The sequence below is a fragment of the Oryctolagus cuniculus genome, chromosome 2 (genome assembly GCF_051225735.1).
Source record: "Oryctolagus cuniculus isolate XC-2025 breed Fujian yellow rabbit chromosome 2, ASM5122573v1, whole genome shotgun sequence".
NCBI lineage: Eukaryota > Metazoa > Chordata > Mammalia > Lagomorpha > Leporidae > Oryctolagus > Oryctolagus cuniculus.
In genome coordinates, this window is record NC_142868.1 from 21,453,708 (window position 1) to 21,470,817 (window position 17,110).

At 40.2% G+C, this 17,110-nt stretch overlaps 1 protein-coding gene across 12 annotated transcripts in view; it reads left to right on the top strand.

Moving 5' to 3' along the window:
* Positions 1–17,110, top strand: part of RBPJ (recombination signal binding protein for immunoglobulin kappa J region) — a 231,904-nt gene that overhangs the window by 184,084 nt on the left and 30,710 nt on the right. For 8 of the 12 annotated variants that reach the window (XM_008274779.5, XM_070068109.2, XM_070068110.2 and 5 more), the window contains 2 exons: positions 4,345–4,383; positions 16,157–16,252. In XM_008274779.5, coding sequence (XP_008273001.1) covers positions 4,345–4,383; positions 16,157–16,252 — 135 coding nt within the window. The remainder of the gene's footprint in view (positions 1–4,344; positions 4,384–16,156; positions 16,253–17,110) is intronic. The other 4 variants (XM_070068114.2, XM_070068111.2, XM_070068108.2 and 1 more) reach the window with 1 other exon arrangement.

The following is a 17,110-nucleotide window of genomic DNA, read 5'->3' on the forward strand; positions in this document are numbered from 1 at the left end:
TCTGCTGCTTTCCCAGGTACTTAGCAGGGAGCTGAATTGGAAGTGGAACAGGTTGGGGCTTTACATGCTGTGCCCAGCTCTGGCCCCATGTTATGCATTCTAAAGCAAAAGGGGATGTTTGCAGCTGCCTACCATTATCATTGATATGTGTAGGGTGTGTGTGTGTGTGTGTGTGTGTGTGTGTGTAATATAGGCATGACTGGGAGGTGCTGGGGTTAAGCAATCTATTGCTCAGTATATACATGGGTTCAAAAGTTTTTTGATGTGGGGCCGGCGCCTTGGCTCACTCAGTTAATCCTCCGCCTGTGGCGCTGGCATCCTATATGAGTGCCGGGTTCTAGTCCTGGTTGCTCCTCTTCCAGTCCAGCTCTCTGCTGTGGCCCGAGAAGGCAGTGGAGGATGGCACAAGTGCTTGTGCCCTGCACCTGCAGGGGAGACCAGGAGGAAGCACCTGGCTCCTGGCTTCGGATCAGTGCAGCACACTGTCCGTAGCGGCCATTTTGGGGGTGAACCAACAGAAGGAAGACCTTTCTCTCTGTCTCTCTCACTGTCTAACTCTGCCTGTCCAAAAAAAAAAAGTTTTTTGATAATACAAACAATATTTTATGAAGCATTTTATGTGTATTTTTGCACAGTCCCAAATTATCTACTTCATATAAATTTCCAGAATTAAAATGGCTAGTTTGAGGAAATACAAACCATGAGTTAACAGTAGATGTCACCACAGTGTCTTCCAAGAAGGTTGTACAAATTAAGCTCCCAAAAGTATATGACAGGTCCTGTTTCTTTTCTTGTGTTATCAAACTTGGAATCTACAGCAGATACTTCTTAAATAATTATCTTAATGACATAAAAGCTGTTCCAGGAAGCTGGCCTCAGAGTCACTCATGGGCCACCTCCCTTGCATGTTTTCTTCGGTAGGCTTGTGGCCACCAGGGTCTGCAGCAAGCAGTCAGGCCAGCATTTTGATTAAGAGATGAGTGCCTCTCTGCATGTGGTCTTTTTGTTTGATTTACCAAAAAAATTTTAAGATTATTACAAAGATAGTTCAAATGTTAACATTTACCACAAACACTTTATCCCTGTAATATCTGCATATGTTTACACTTTCCTGTTTGTACACACACACACACACACACACTTTTTTTCCTGGAATCATTTGCTGATGAGATATAGACCTAATACCCTTTTCTCCCTAAATACTGCAGTGAGTGAGTATTTCTCCTCTATGTAATCTCTCTACATTTATCAAGATCATGAAATTAAAATTGATACTATCCTATTTTCTCATCCACAGACTTTATCCAGATTTTGTCAATTATCTAACATCTTTTTTCATTTTAAGATTTATTGATTTATTTGAAAGGCAGAGATACAGAGGGAGAAGGGGAGAGAGAGAGCAAGATCGAGATTGATTGATCTTCCATCTGCTGGTTTACTCCCCAGATGGCTGCAATGGCTGGGGCTGGGCCAGGCCAAAGCCAGGAGCCAAGAGCTTCTTCTGAGTCTCCCACATGCGTGCAGGGGTCCAAGGACTTGGGCCGTCCTCTGCTATTTTTCCAAGCACATTAGCAGGGAGCTGGATAGGAAGTGGAGCAGCCAGGACTCAATATGGGATGTTAGCACTGCAGGCAGAGGCTTAGCCTTTTTTGCCACAGCACTACCCCTTGTCTTAGCATCTTTTGTACTTGCCCATACTAGTTGCCAAATATATACTTGCTTAAGAAGAAACACCTGAGATAAGGAGAGACTATTACATGTACCCTTTCTTGATAGTGTGTTGTAATTGTTGTTTTTTTAAACTTATTAAGCAGCTTCCCAGTAGCATTTAATTTGCTTTCCTTGCTATTTGTTATTAGTGGATGTACTAATAATCTAATACTTCCTTTCCTTCTATTGGAGAACATGCCTGTAGGGTTTGGTTAGCGTTTCCTAATTTTCCTCCAATCAAGTGTTGCTTCATTTCACTCCTATATCATGGCTCAGAAACCTCAGTTCTTTTGAACTGTGTGAAATTTGCTTGCTGTTACAGATTTGGTACAAAGTTTGGTTTGATAATGAATTCAAGTGGTTCATGCTTGCTTTTCTACTTCTCTTCTGCAGATGTACCTCACAAGTGTTTTTTGCATTCATTTATTTTACTGTCACTTCTGTATTAAACAGAAAAGTTGTGAAATGCAGGAAGTTAACTTTTTAGTTTCATAACCCAGTGACAGAATGGTTTCTATATGATTTGAGTTTGCTTCTTAACCTAGCTGTGGGTTTCAAAGTGGTGTTGTTACTAGGTAGTCAATATTCTGGGTAGCTCAGGTTTTTGTTTTGTTTTGCTTTTGTTTTATAGGATAATTTTACTAATTATCCTATACCCTATTTGTTGTGGTTTTTTTTTTTTTTTTCCTCTTCTGTTGGTTTTTGACTTGATTCCTCTTGTGTAGCGTCTTTTAGCCTGAAAAGGTGTTGAGATACTGAAGTTTTTATAGCTTCTATTTTGTATATTTGTGGTCAAATACTTCCTTAACAAATTGGTGAAAAAAAATATATATAGATATATATATGTGTGTGTGTGTGTGTGTGTATGTATTGGTGGGAGAAAACAGTATTACACCTCTGTCATGAGCAGAAAGGAAATAGGCATGTACATGTGTAATGTATATACAGGTTTCTAACTTACTTGGACATTCAAAGTATTGGAGGATATATGGGAGCCTCAGTACTGTAGAGGTAAGAAGCAATATGCTTAATGATAGATTGCAACTTGAAAGAAGTCCTCATACTTGCAGGTATGATGAAATCAGATTTAACTGTAGTAATTAACATTTTCCCTATTAATTTGAATACAAAGTAATTGTTATCCAAGAAGGGGGAAACTAATGTTGTAAAATAAATTGGCTAGATTAAAATTATACTTCTGATATGCACTCTCTGAAGACTGAATGTTCTGGAGCCATAATAGGATATAGGCATACCAGGCAGCATGGGCAAGCAGAAGTTTTATTCGTCCCCACTCCCAGGCTGAGCAGCAGAACACAGAGCAGGAAGGGAAGGCAGGTGTGCAAATCAACAGCATATACTAGCACATTTGGTTAACTGTTGTTTACTTCTTTAAACCAAAAATCCAACATTTTCCTTGGAATATTTAACAGGAATGATTATTGCTTTTAATTAAACAATATTTATATGGTATGCTGTAAATTTGAGAAATCTTTTACAGTAGGATACTGATGATCTATAATTATCAAAAGGGAACTTGGATTGGTGATTATTTGTTACAATGAAGGATTAGCCCAGTAGTTCATGAAATTAAAAGGGCTTCTAGGGTACTTAAAAGTGTAGACTTTTAAAAACTGCCATGTCAGAGTTTATTTTGGGTGCAAACCATTTTGAAACCTATGCATAGTTATTGTCATAATACACACCCCCCCTTTTAAAAAATATTTATTTATTTGAAAGGCAGAGTTATAGAGAGAGGGAAAGACAGAGAAAGAGAGATCTTCCATTCTCTGGTTCACTCCCCAGATAGTCTTAATGGTCAGGGCTAGACCAGGTTGAAAACAGGAGCTTCTTCTGGTTCTCCCACATGAGTGTGAGGGGACTTGGGCCATCTTCTGCTACTTTCCCAGGGGCATTAGCTGGGAGCTGGATCAAAAGTGGAGCAGCCAGGACTCGAACCAACACCTGTGAGGGCTGCTGGCATGACAGCTGGATGCTTAACATGCTACACCACAACGCTGTCCCCATAATACCACATTTTCCACAAACGTTTTGAAGGCTTGTATAGTACCTAGGTTTGACTTTACAGTTTTCTCACCTATAAAAAGGACGTAGTGACTGTGCCATTAGACAGTTTGCTTTTTACATCTTTAAAATGGGGCCGGTATGTACCTTTATAAAATCATTTTATTTTATAATTATTAAATAGGGACTTGTATGGAAAACAGCATGGTACCAGGCACGTGATAAAACACTTGTGAGCATTATTCTACCTCTTGGACTATGAGGGCTTTTCTTAAATGCCACAGATTGTAAAAACTGAGGGCCTTTATAGTTGTTTTTTGTGTGTGTGAGTTATCTGAAAGATAAGAATATTCTCATCTGACCTGGGTCCTGTTTGCCCAGAGTAGAAGATGCAGCCTCCTTGAGCGTGTTGTTTTCATTACGAACTTTGAAGTGTGTGTTTTGTTGTTTCTGGATACACTGGATTCCTAAAGGATTTCTCTGCCTGCTGTTCTTCAGTCAGGTTGAAGTTTAAGTCATAGAAAGGAGATTTTGCAGTGTCTAAAAAAGGTGACTGTGGAATTTGTCACACAGCTTATTTAATTATTATTATTTTTTTTCTTTTTGCAGGAAATTTGGTGAGCGACCGCCACCCAAGCGACTCACTAGGTAAGCATTGCAGTAGTCAGCCTCCCATTCAGGCACTTCATGGAACTGCATATCTTGTCTTTTTAGAAATGGCTAGATGTTCAAGTCTCTAAAGCCTGCAGGTGTTGATCACTAGATTGTACCCTTCCTCTCACGCTCCCTTCCCCTACTTCTTCCTCACCCCTCCAAAACAACAGGAATGAGAGGATGTAGTTCAAGGGGAGAATGAAAGTGTTTCAGATTTAGAAGTGTACACAGGTTGAGCATCCCTAGTCCTAAATCCAATGTGAGACGTAGTAAGTTGCGGATGTTGGAGCATTTTGGATTTTCAGATGAGAGGTGTTCAAACTGTTAAGTCTGCACATGTTCCAAAGTGCACAAAACTCTGAAATCTGAAACGCATCTGGTCTCTAGCATTTTAGATGATGGATATTCACCCTGTACTAAAGCAATTAACTGGCTCAGTATAGACATTGTTATTTACATAAATATTATAACTTATTTACATCAGTGAATCAATAAATAGGTGAAGGGGAAGAATTTTTCCTTACAGGAGACTGTGTCCTGATCAAGGTAAAAGGAATGGTGGGATTAGATAAGCACCATTTGACAGCCACCTTAGTGATAATTGTTTCAGGCAAAAATCGTCAATGGTGACGCCTGAACTACTGGATTAAAATTTCAGTGTAAGGAAACATCAGACAGACACAAATGGAGAGATCTTCTTTAAAAATAAATGAGGCTTACTCTTCAAAAATCATGAGATCATGGAAAACCAAGCCTGAGGAACTACTCCAGATTATAGGAGACCAAAGAACCTAACAATTTGGTTCAAGTCTCTAAAGGAGGAAAGTCCCCCCCCCCCTTTTTTTTTTCCTCCCTTTTTGCTATAAAGCTGGAGTTGGCAAATGTTTTCTATAATGGGTCAGATGGTAAACGTCGGCTTTGCAGGCCAAGCTGAATTGCTGCAACTTCTTAACTGTGCTGTGTATCTCGAGACAGTATGTTCATGAGCAGCATGTCTGTTTTTGAGCACCTCTTTGTTTATAAAAACTAGTACTGATGTCTATACTGACTTGTCCCAAGGGCAGTAGTTTCTCAAGGCTTTCCCTTCCGCAGTAAAGGACATTCATGGGACAGCTGGCAAAATTTGAATCAAATCCGTAGAGTAGTATCAGTGAAAATTACATTGTGTTTGTATAAGTGAATGTCCTTGCTTTTAGGAAATAAACTGGTGTTGTTTGTAGACAATATTCTTAAGTGGCTTAAAAATACAATATGCAAATGTGGTAAAACATTAACATTTGGGAATTCTGAGTGAAATGTAATGAGGAAATCTTGATACTACTTTTGTAATTTTCCTGTAATCCTGAAGTTATTTTAAAATTTAACTTCTGTTTTTTAAAGAAGTATTATAAACATTCCAGACTAAGTGGGCTAAGAAAACATAATGTCTCACAGGTCCATCTAAATATATTTTTGATTACTTGTTTTTATATATCTATTGAATACATTCCAATAAGTGCAATTGCTGTAGTCACATATATAAGCATTTTTTAAAAAAAAGATTTATTTTATTTATTTGAAAGACAGAGTAACAGAGAGAGGTAGAGACAGAGAGAGAGATCTTCCATCCACTGGTTCACTCCTGAGCTGGCCACAATGGCCAGAGCTGAGCTGATCCAAAGCCAGGAGCCAGGAGCTTCTTCTGGGTCTCCCACGTGTGTGCAGGGGCCCAAGCACTTGAGCCATTTTCTACTGCTTTTCCAGGCCATGCTAAGAGAGCTGAATCGAAGAGGAGCAGCTGGGACTAAAACTGGTGCCCATATGGGATGCCAGTGCTTCAGGCCAGGGTTTTAACCCATTGTGCTACAGCACTGGCCCCTATATAGGCTTTTTGAATTTAAAATTTAATATCTATATTTTTTAATTTAATTGCTGATAGCAATAGAGTGACTTGTAGCAATACATTGTATTTGATGAATAAGTGGTTACTTTATTGGATACATCTATAAAAATAACAATCCATATGATAATAAACTTCATAAGGAAGTCTCCCTGTATTTTTCCTAAATATGCAAGTATATGCTGTAATATAGTTAGGTCCTATTGACATTATCATGATTTTCCATCATTTGCCCTTTTAAATAATTTCCCGTTAGGAGAATTTTAATAGCTTTTAGAACTTTTACTTTTGACCAAGATGGAATAACAGGAACTGGAATTACTCTCTGGCCTGACAAAACCAAAAATGTTTTCAAGATCTTGAATGTCAGGCAAAGAAAGGCAGTGGTTCCCAAGAAACCAGAGACGAATGAGTTGAGCCCTGTGGTTGGCCCATCTTGGTGCCTGGAGAGTTTCTGGGCCATACTTGTAGGGAGGGACAACCCACGTGAGGCAAGACTCCTAGGAGGCCAAGAAGGCTGGGTTTGCAGGGCAGAGAAGTAGAAAGGAACGAACAAGACAGAGAGTTCAAGAGATGTCTAGAGGGTGCCTTTCTCGTCTTCAGCTACGTATTCATCAGCACACATGTGTGAGGAAACTACCCATGAGCTGGGGGATAAACATCTAAAAGAATTAGAGCAGGGGCTGGCATTGCAGTATACGGTTTAAGCCACTGCTTGGGGAGCTAGCATCTGTATTATAGTGCTGGCTTGAGTCCAGTTGCTCTGCTTCCAATCCAGCTTCCTATTAATGCTCCTGGGAAGGCAGTGGAGGATGGTTCAAATGCTTGGGTCCCCGTCACCCATGAGAGAGACCTATATGGAGTGCTTGTTTCATGGCTTTGGCCTGCCCCAGCCGTGACTATTGTGGCTATTTGGGAGAGTGAACCAGTGGATGGAAGGTCTCCTCCCCTTTCCTTCCCTCTCCTCCAATCATAAAAAGAAGCTGGGAAACGTGATAAATCGGCCAATTAAAACTAATCCAGAAGTGACATAGATGATGGAAGAAGTAGGCAAGAACAATAAAGCATTCATTATATTTGTGTTTATGTTCAAGGTACTAAGATTAAGAGTTGTGAAATTCTTTAAAAAGTCAGAAGGCAAATATTTTAGGGTCTGTGGCCCATACTCCCTCTGTGGTACTACTCAACTCTGTTGTAGCAGAAAGGTAGCCATAGGCAATGTGCAAATAAGTTGGTGTGTTTCTATACTGGAGTCCTGGAGTCAAACTTTATTTCTTCTTTTTTTCTTTATTTGAAAGGGGTAGGGGAGAGAGAGAGAGAGAGAGAGAGAGGGAGGGAGGGAGGGAGGGAGGGAGGGAGGGAGGAAAGGAGGAAGGGAGGGAAGAAAGGGGGAAGGAGGGAAGGGAGCCTTCTATCTATTGGTTGACTCCCCAAATGGCCACAATGGCTGGAGCTGGGCTGATCAGGAGACAGGAGCTTCTCCCAGGTCTCCCAGGCAGGTACAGGGGCCCAAGCACTTGGGCCATCTTCTACTGCTTTCCCAGGCCATAGCAGAGAGCTGGATGAGAAGTGGGGCAGCTGGGACTTGAACTGGTGCCTATGTGATGCCAGCACTGCAGGCGCAGATTTACCCTCTACGCCACAACGCCAGCCCCACAAGTCAGATTTCTAGAGATGAAAATATAGTGTTTAACATGAAAAAATGTACTTGATTGAATTAATTCTAGTGTGGATGGGAGTATTAATGAACCTGAAGCAATGGAAACTCTAAAATGAATCACACATTAAAAAAACCCTGACAAACACAGGCATTAGTGCATTATGATGTATCTTCTAGCATCCCAGTATACATGGATTGGAGCTATTGAAAGGAAGGGTATGACTAAAACAGTACCTGAAGAAATAATGGCTGAAAATTTTCTAACTGGTGAAAAAGACAGTAAACCTTAAGTAAAAATGACACTGAAGCACATTATAATCAAATTAACCAAAACCATTGATAAAAATTTTAAAAGCAACAGAGAGGAAAGATAAATTATGTACAGAAGAATAAAGATGGGATAACTGTAAATTTTTCATTTGAATTCTTACTGTGGCTAAGACAGTGGAACAAAAGTTTTAATGTGCTTAACGGGAAAAATACTTCGCAGCCTAGAATTCTGTACCCAGTGAAGGCAAAATAAAGACCTTTGAAAACATGGTAAAGAGTGCAGGAAATCATCAGGTTGAGCTACAATGCTACAATAATTTCTTCATTCAGAATGGCTATCATACCAGCTAGAAATTTGATTCTGTATAGATTACTATCATATCAAAAACAAGAAAGGTGACAGCACTGTGGATCCTACACATAATTGAAGGATAGCAAGTGAATGTTATGAACGAGCTTCAGGAGATAACAGATAACCTGAATTGCCCTCTGTCTATAGAAATTGAATTTGTAATCTAAACCTTTTGAAAAAGAAAACTGCAGGCCAGATGGCTTCACTGTTCAATTCTACTGTTTAAGAAAATAATAATAATAATAATGCCAGTTCTATATATACTCCTCTAGAAAGTTGAAGAACAAGGCACCCAACTCATTCTGTAAGGACAGCATTACCTTGCTGCTGAAAGTAAAGCTATCATAAGGAAATGACACTACAAAACAATATCCTTTATGAACAAAGATCCAAAAAGTCTTAACAGATTTTCAAATGAAATCAAACAATATATTAAAGGGATAATAAATACATCATAACCTAGTGGGATTTATCTCAGGAATGGAAAACACTAAATGCAATTCGATATGTTAATAGAACAAAGAGGAAGATCATGTCATTTGAAAGGATTTAGAGAACGCTTAGACATTCAGTCTTTGTAAAAGTCCTCAGTAAAGTAGAAATGAAAAAGGGTGCCTACCCTGTACCCTTTATCACATCTAACTTTGTACTTAGTTGTAAAAGACTGAATGCTTTTCCTCTAACACTGGGAACAACATCAGATCTGCTGTCACTGCTTCCTTCAGCATTGTACTTGAGCTTCTGATCAGTGCAGGAAGTCCTGGAAAGGAAAGAGATCAGAATGAAGTGAAAGTGCAGCCGTCTGTGTTTGCAAATATTATGATCATCTCAAAATAGAAAATTTTATTGCATCTTTAAAAAAACTACTTGAACTACTAGCTTTATTTGCAAGGTAGTAGGATACATGATAAGCATAAAACTGAATTGCATTTCCATATACTAGCAATGACTAATAGGAAATAAGTTTGAAAATAGTATTTGCAGAAGTATCAAAAATATGTAATTCTTAGGGAAAAATCCAGGACTGTAAAATGTTTAGACTGAAATTACCACACATTGCTGGGAGGACCTTAAGTTCTAAGAATGTGTTCTTTCAACAGTAGACAATATTGTTAAAATGTCAGTTCTTCCCAGATTGATCTATAGGTTCAGCACTGTCTCAAACAAAATCCCAGCAGGCTTTCTTACAGCTGTTGACAAGGTGTTTCTAAAAGTGTACGGAGATGGCAAACAATCTAGAATGACCAAAATACAACCTTCAAGTAGAGCAACAAGAACTTAACACTATCAGAATTGAAGACAGAAGGGCTCAATGCAATTTTAGTAGCAACAGTTTCTGTAGTTAACAACAAATGGAAAGGTAGAATCAGTGACCAGTTCTTTAATAAAAATCTATTAATGCACAAATTTGAAAATCAGGAAGTGTTTTTCCCTTTGATAATCTTGCAAATTTAGATTGCAACTTTAAAATTGTATTTTCTCATTTCTTCTTCCTTTTTTTTTTTTTTTTAAAGATTTATTTATTTATATGAACGTCAGAGTTACACAGAGAGAGGAGAGGCAGAGAGAGAGGTCTTCCATCAGATGGTTCACTCCCCAGTTGCCCTTAACAGCCGGAGCTGTGCCGATCCGAAGCCAGGAGCTTCTTCCGGGTCCCCCATGTGGGTGCAGAGGCTCAAGTACTTGGGCCATCTTCTTCTGCTTTCCGAGGCCATAGCAGAGAGCTGGATCAGAAGAGGAGCAGCCGGGACTAGAACCGGTGCCCATATGGGATGCCGGCACTTCACGCCAGAGCGTTAACCCACTGTGCCATAGCACCGGCCCCTCTCATTTCTTCTTAAAAAGAAGTTTCCTTTTCAGGAAATTTTAATGCCTTTTATTCTATCAGTAATTTTTCAAAAAGTTGCCCCCCCCCCCTTTGGTAAGATTTGTTTATTTATTTATTTGAAAGGGTGAAAGAGAAGGAGAGATCTTAAATCCACAACTGCTAGAGTTGGGCCAGCCTAAATCCAGGAACCTGGGACTCCAAGTGGGTGGAAGGGACCCAATACTTGAACTTGCTGCCTCCCACGGTCCATGGTAACAGGAAGCTGAGGATGGAAGCAGAGCTAGTACTCAAACCATGTACTCCAGTGTGGTATGCAGAGGACTGCTAACACCAGGTGCTTGTCCTCCTTGTGTCTGTTATACATGCATTGCTACACTGGTCAGACCTAATGGGAGTAAACCGTTTTTGAAGCCCTGATGACTTGTTTTGGAGATAACCTTTCAGTGAATGATAGCACCTTTGCATGAAGGTTAATAAATAGCCTCTAATTTCTCTGGTTCCCAATATTTCATTACACACAATATAAGGCCTTAAAGTATTGAAATGGTTTATTTCCAAAATAAACTTTCTTTTTCTTTATTATTTATTTTGACAGGTAGAGTTATAGACAATGAGAGAGAGACAAAGAGAAAGGTCTTCCCTCCATTGGTTCACCCCCCAAATGGTTGCTATGGCTAGCGCTATGCTGATCTGAAGCCAGGAGCCAGGTGCTTCCTCCTGGTCTCCCTTGCGGGTGCAGGGCCCAAGCACTTGGGCCATCCTCTGCTGCCCTCCTGGGCCACAGCAGAGAGCTGGACTGGAAGAGGGGCAACTGGGACTAGAACCCGGCACCCATATGGGATGCCAGCACCACAGGTGGAGGATTAACCAAGCGCACCACGGCACCGGCCCCCAAAATAAACTTTCAAAATAGTCAAATAAGTGTTCATACATTGCTCCAGTGTAATGGCTTATGGCCATTTGAGAGGAGAAGAATTTATAAGAATTTGTCTCATAGCTGTGTGATGCGATTTGAAGCAATTTACCTATATATATATATCCACGGAGTTAAGGGACGTTTTACTTCAATCATAAACAGACCGGATATGAACTGGGATTTGCAGGCACCCTCCTCCCCTGGAGTACCTGTACTGTTGTGTGGCTTGCTCACCAATAGATAGGGACATCACCTGAGTAGCCTTACTGCTTGTTAGGTTTGTTTGCTGCCTGCTGGTAGTAACCCTATGTTGTTGTTTTCCGGAAGAGCCCTAGGGGAAAAAAAAACTTCCTTGGAAAAGCAAGATCTGGGTCTGATCTCATGGTGTGGGGAGCAGGATGCAGACCCCTCCCCTTGCTGTTGTTTAAGGCTCTGAATAGTCCTGCAGTGAAGGAAGTGCTTCCACTTTCTCTGGTTTCGCTAAGACTTCTCTAAGAGGGGCGTTCTCTGCTATGAACCGCAAATGCTGTGGTGCTTACTTTGACAGGTGTGGTTGGAGGTGGTATAAAAAGGGAGGCTGGCAGAAGCTGCCAAGCAGTGGGGAGGGTTGGCGGGGCGAGGGTGCTAGGTGTCTGTGGAAGTAAATCCCCGTGTCTTTGGCAGCTTTGTGAAGCAGAAGTGCATGGAGTCTCTGAACTTTCTGAACGCTCAGCTTTCCCTCCAGTCCATTTTGAGGAAGGGTTTTATATATATTAAAAAAAAAAAAAAAAAAAAAGAAATAGAAACTATTGAATGCCACCCCTAAGATGTACTTAATTGACTAAATATCTAGAATATCATTAATGTGTTCTGTTTTGCAAATTTCCCTTTTAAGTAGTTCATTGTTTAGTAGTTGTTATCTGTAAAGGACCAAGTGCAGTAGTTGCCCCTTCTCTGCAGAGGATCTGTTGCAAGGTACCCAATGTAGGCTTGAAACTGCAGATGGTCTGAACCCTGTATGTATGTTTTGTTCCATAGGCAGGTACCAAGGATAAAGTTTATTTTTATTTTTTTTAATTAATTTATTTGAAAGTCAGAGTTAACACAGGGAGAAGGAAAGGCAGAAAAAGAGAGGTCTTCCATCCACTGGTTCACTCCCCAGATGGCCACAATGGCCGGAGCTGCGCCATTCTGAAGCCAGGAGCCAGGACCTTCCTCCGGCTCTCCCACGTGGCCCAAGTACTTGGGCCGTCTTCTACTACTGCTTTCCCAGGCCATAGCAGAGAGCTGAATCGGAAGTGGAGCACCTGGGACTACAGCCGGCGCTCATACTGGATGCTGGCACTGCAGGCCGTGGCTTTACCAGCTACGCCACAGTGCAGGGCTCGAGGATAAAGTTTTAATTCATAATTAGTAACAACAATAACTAATAACAAGCTAGAACATGTGTAACAATATAGTGTAATAAGAGTTATAGCAATGTTGTGTCTCTTGTTTACTCCAGTGGTTTCAATCCAGGTCACCTCATCCTGCCCTCTGCCCCGACAGGTGGCAATATCTAGAACCCTTTTCGGTTGTCACACTTTGAGGAAGGGTGCTACTGGCATCTGCTGGGTAGAAAAAGCCAGAGATTCTGCTCACATACACTGGGCAGTTCTCTGCAGTGAAGTTACTTTGTCCAGTATATCCACAGTTCTAAGATAGAAACCCTACTCTATATGTGAGCTGTCATTCTGTGGGTTCACTTGTATTTATTTAGAGAACACTTAAAAAAAAAAAAAGACTCCTTAAGATGCAGAAAGTAAATGAATTAAGCTTTAATTGCCAAAGAACACCATTTTCAGTTTATTTTTCTTGTTGAAAGAAGATATTTGGCAAATTACTATTACAGGATAAGCTAATATTAATGATTACCTTGAGGTTCTAGTTCTTTTTCAGGAATATACATTTAAATATGACAAAAAAGACCAGGAAAACTGGAGCTGTCACCCGCGTTTGTCAGAAACACTTTGAGATAATGTCATCTTATTTGTGGAGAGTTCCCTCTAGTACTGGAGACAAGCACAGCGCTTGGTATGTAGTAGGTGCTCCCTAAGATGTGTAGGTGTGCAGCTGTCCTGGGATAGTTGTAGAACCTGTGCTGTGCAGGTCCTTCTCCAGGTTGCTCCCCGAGCTTCCGTGGAGGTCTCCATTCTCTCTCCCCTGCACCCTGTGTAGATAGTCCCTTTGAGGAACTGACAGAGGAGCGGCAGTTTCCTGACACTTGCTATGTGTCAGTGTGTGGGGCCTGCTTGGAGTTGCTGTCACAGTAGGAGATACTGCTGCTGTTGTTTTACAAGGAAGAACACTCGGCTTAGGCATGTGACAGAATTTGAGATGCACTTTGCGGTTGGTTTCACACTGAGGCTGTGCTCTTCACTCCGAGGTATCCATCAGTGAAGTGTTCCAGAGAGCTAGACTGCCTGGGACGGAATCCTGGCTTCAGTGTCATCTTGGGAGTTACTTAACCTCTCCCTTCCCCTTGTAAAGTATGCGTAACAGTGTGCCACCCTCAAGGGTGTTGCTTGTTTAGTACATGCTGCGAACAGTGCTGGCACAGTGATTGGCTAGTTGTAGCTCTTTAATGATAGTAATTAACAGCTGACTTTGTAGGAAGGATTGCGAGTGCTTCAGTATTACCAGATAGCAGCCTCTTGAGCTGCTTTGCACTCATTGCCATGGAAGGGGCAGAAGCATAACATGGAGCTCTTGCCCTGAAAGTCTTTGCAGTCTGTTTGGGAAGACAAGAAAAAGAAGCACGAAAGCTGATAAATGTTTAATCAAATAATTACTATCTGGTAGAGAGTATAGATGTAAATAGAATTTAGTTTGGGTAATCCACTTGCCCCTTAGATTTTTTTTTTTTTCCAGTATAAGCAGCCTTTCAGGTTTTCTGCCCGTTATTTCAGGATTTGGCATTCTCCTGGCTTTCCTTCTGTTCCCTTATCCACCCTGCACTCTGGTCAGTGACCTGGCTTAGCAACACCTCAACATCTGTTGGCCGTGTTATCCTGTCCCACCTTCATCTGTAGTGCCCTGCAGCATTGGGAACATGCTCTCCCTGCCCGCCCCCATTTCCTGAGGGCTGTGAGAGTGGTGGTTGGCACCATTATTCTCAGATTCCTATAGTAGTTGGCTCCTTAATACTGATCCTCAGTGTTTTTCTTGTCTGTAGAAGCTTCGTTATACAATGCTGTGGCTCAGTTAAGAAAGTAGAAGTGTTTGTTTCAGTTCCTGACTATCACTCATTCACTTAGAGACCTCAGGCAAGGCAGTCAAAAGTATTAACTACTCTCCTTTTTTGGTTATGAAGATTAAATGAGGTAGTGTACTCAACGTGCTTATTAGTTCAGGGCCTGGCACGTAGTAAATACTCAAGATATATTAGCTGCTACAGTTTTATTGTCCTGGCTGCCTTCTCCCTCAGCCCACATCACTTGCTAAGTAAACCAGTGTGCAAGGTTATCTGTGCCTTGTATGCACTACTTCCAGGTCCTGTGTTTTCCCCCCTCCCACTTCTGGTGTCTGTTGGGCTTTGTTCAAGATTCAACTCTTTGTAAGAAGCGCCCAGCATGCAGTCCTGTACTGCGCTCACTCTTTCTGGACATGTGTGTTCCCTTATTGGTGCTTCTTGTATTTGCCTCCATGTGGATCATTGTGTTTCATTCCAGTTTGGGCCTTAAGTTCCTTTCCAGTGATAGAAATTAGTTCTCAGTCTGCTTACAGCTTGGTGTAACTTACCACCTGCTGTGGACAGGTTTTTGGGTTTTTTCCCCCAAAGGCTCTCACCTAAGGTATCTCTTTCAGTCCCAACAAGCTCTGTGTTATATAATTTGCTCCAGTCTACTTGGTGTGTAAATGCTATAAATCTAGAATTCTCCACATTTAGTGACTTAGTAATATTGTATCTTTGTCCTCTTAAACTTTGTTTTTGTCTTTATAATGGATAGGATTCAGTTTAGTAAAAGTTTTTCTTGTTGGTGGTGTTTTAAGCTTTTATTGCTTAATTTTTTTGCTGTGTAAAAACATCTCAAGAATTGGGATTCTGCTGATTCAGAATTGCTAGTTTAAGCGTCTCTGTAGAGTTTGCTTGCTTTATACTGTGTAATATTGCTTAGCAAGATAATTGGGTGAGCAAATATACTTAAAACATTGAACTTTATAGAACATTTGCTAAATGTTTAAAGAGTCATTTGTACTTGCAAGAATTAGCATTGTATTTTTCCTTAATTTAATTCAGGTTTTCACTAATTTCAGTTAGCTAACCTTTATTATTTAATAACATTCAAATAATTGTTATTTGTATGTAAACAATAGGCCTTTCTTAGTCCTTATAGGATTGTCATTTTAGGATTAAGTGATAATAAATTGGGGTGACCTAATGATTTGTTATGGCATCTGAGTCCAATGAAAAACACTGATTGTTAAAGCTGAGAGGGGATTTTAAAGCCTGGGGAGGGGTTAGGGCTGTAAACTGCAGGAGCAGTTAGCAGTGTATCTGTTGATTGTATTGATTCAAGAATGTGAAATTGTGGTTTGACAGTTACATCATAAATTCTTAAGGATGAGGGTCAGTTTCTTCTTTTAAAGGAAAAAAAATTTCAGAGTTGAAGATAGGCACATTTATTCTCCCATTGTATGGTATTCTTTAAATTTAATTCATGGAGTGCCTTCGATTTTTTTCCCTTTTTTTTTTTTTTTTTGCTTTGTTGGTTTTGTTGTTTTTAGGCTTATGTATAAGAAATACTTAATAAGCATTCTTCTCCTTCATTACAGAGTATAGTATAAAAGCACATCATGAAAAACTTCACCCCTCCAGTAGTAATATTTCTATTTGATTTTAGGGAAGCTATGCGAAACTATTTAAAAGAGCGAGGGGATCAAACAGTACTTATTCTTCATGCAAAAGTTGCACAGAAGTCATATGGAAATGAGAAAAGGTAATATTGTTTTTTTTTCTGGGGGATAGTTAATTGCAGTTATGTGAATTTGCAAATTATCTGTTAATAGCGTGTCAGAAAATGGTTTCTGTTACAGGATTAATTTGCTAGTTCAGAATGAGAAATAGGGGATTTGTCGAAGAGAAGCAGCAGAGAGAATTGTTGTTTATTCAAGCAAGGAGAATATAGTAAAGATCATTTGGCAGCGTCCCTGATTTTACAAGATGAGATCATCCACAGCTTTCTTTCCAGCTACACGATGTTCTTGAAGTATTTCTGTGAGATGTTAGCTCAGAAAGAAGCCTTCCTTTTTTGTGGAAAATACAATTTTATAAATAAATGAGACCTCAAAAGTACCATTTTTAAAAAGGAAAAGGCTAATGAACAAATAACTGGTCTCAAAACTGTCCTGAGCTCAACTTGAATTGGGCTGTGGAGTAGTTGAAAGGAGCTTCAGGCCCTCTGCCCTCATCTCGTTCCTGTTCCCCTTGTTACGGAAAACAGCAGGATGGGGCTCATAGCATCCTAACAGGCAAGTGTGGGCACTGCAGAAATGATCTAGGAAGCAAATCAATTAGCCAAAATGAAAATACAACAAAGTGCAGAGTGGTCTTTTCAGTAACTATTATTTCTCATGGTGCCTTACACATTTTAGTTTCTTTTTCCCTCTTTTTTGGTATAATTATAGACTTCACTGTTAGTTTTTCTCATGGTTCTTGGAATTTTCTTGTTAATGGTTTCTTGACCCCAGTCCAAAAAAACTTGAAGAATGTAATGTTTTAAAGCCTTAAAAAAAAAGATGATGAAAAGGCATACTCTTAAATGTCCAAAGTGGACCTGTATCACTACAATAAAGGG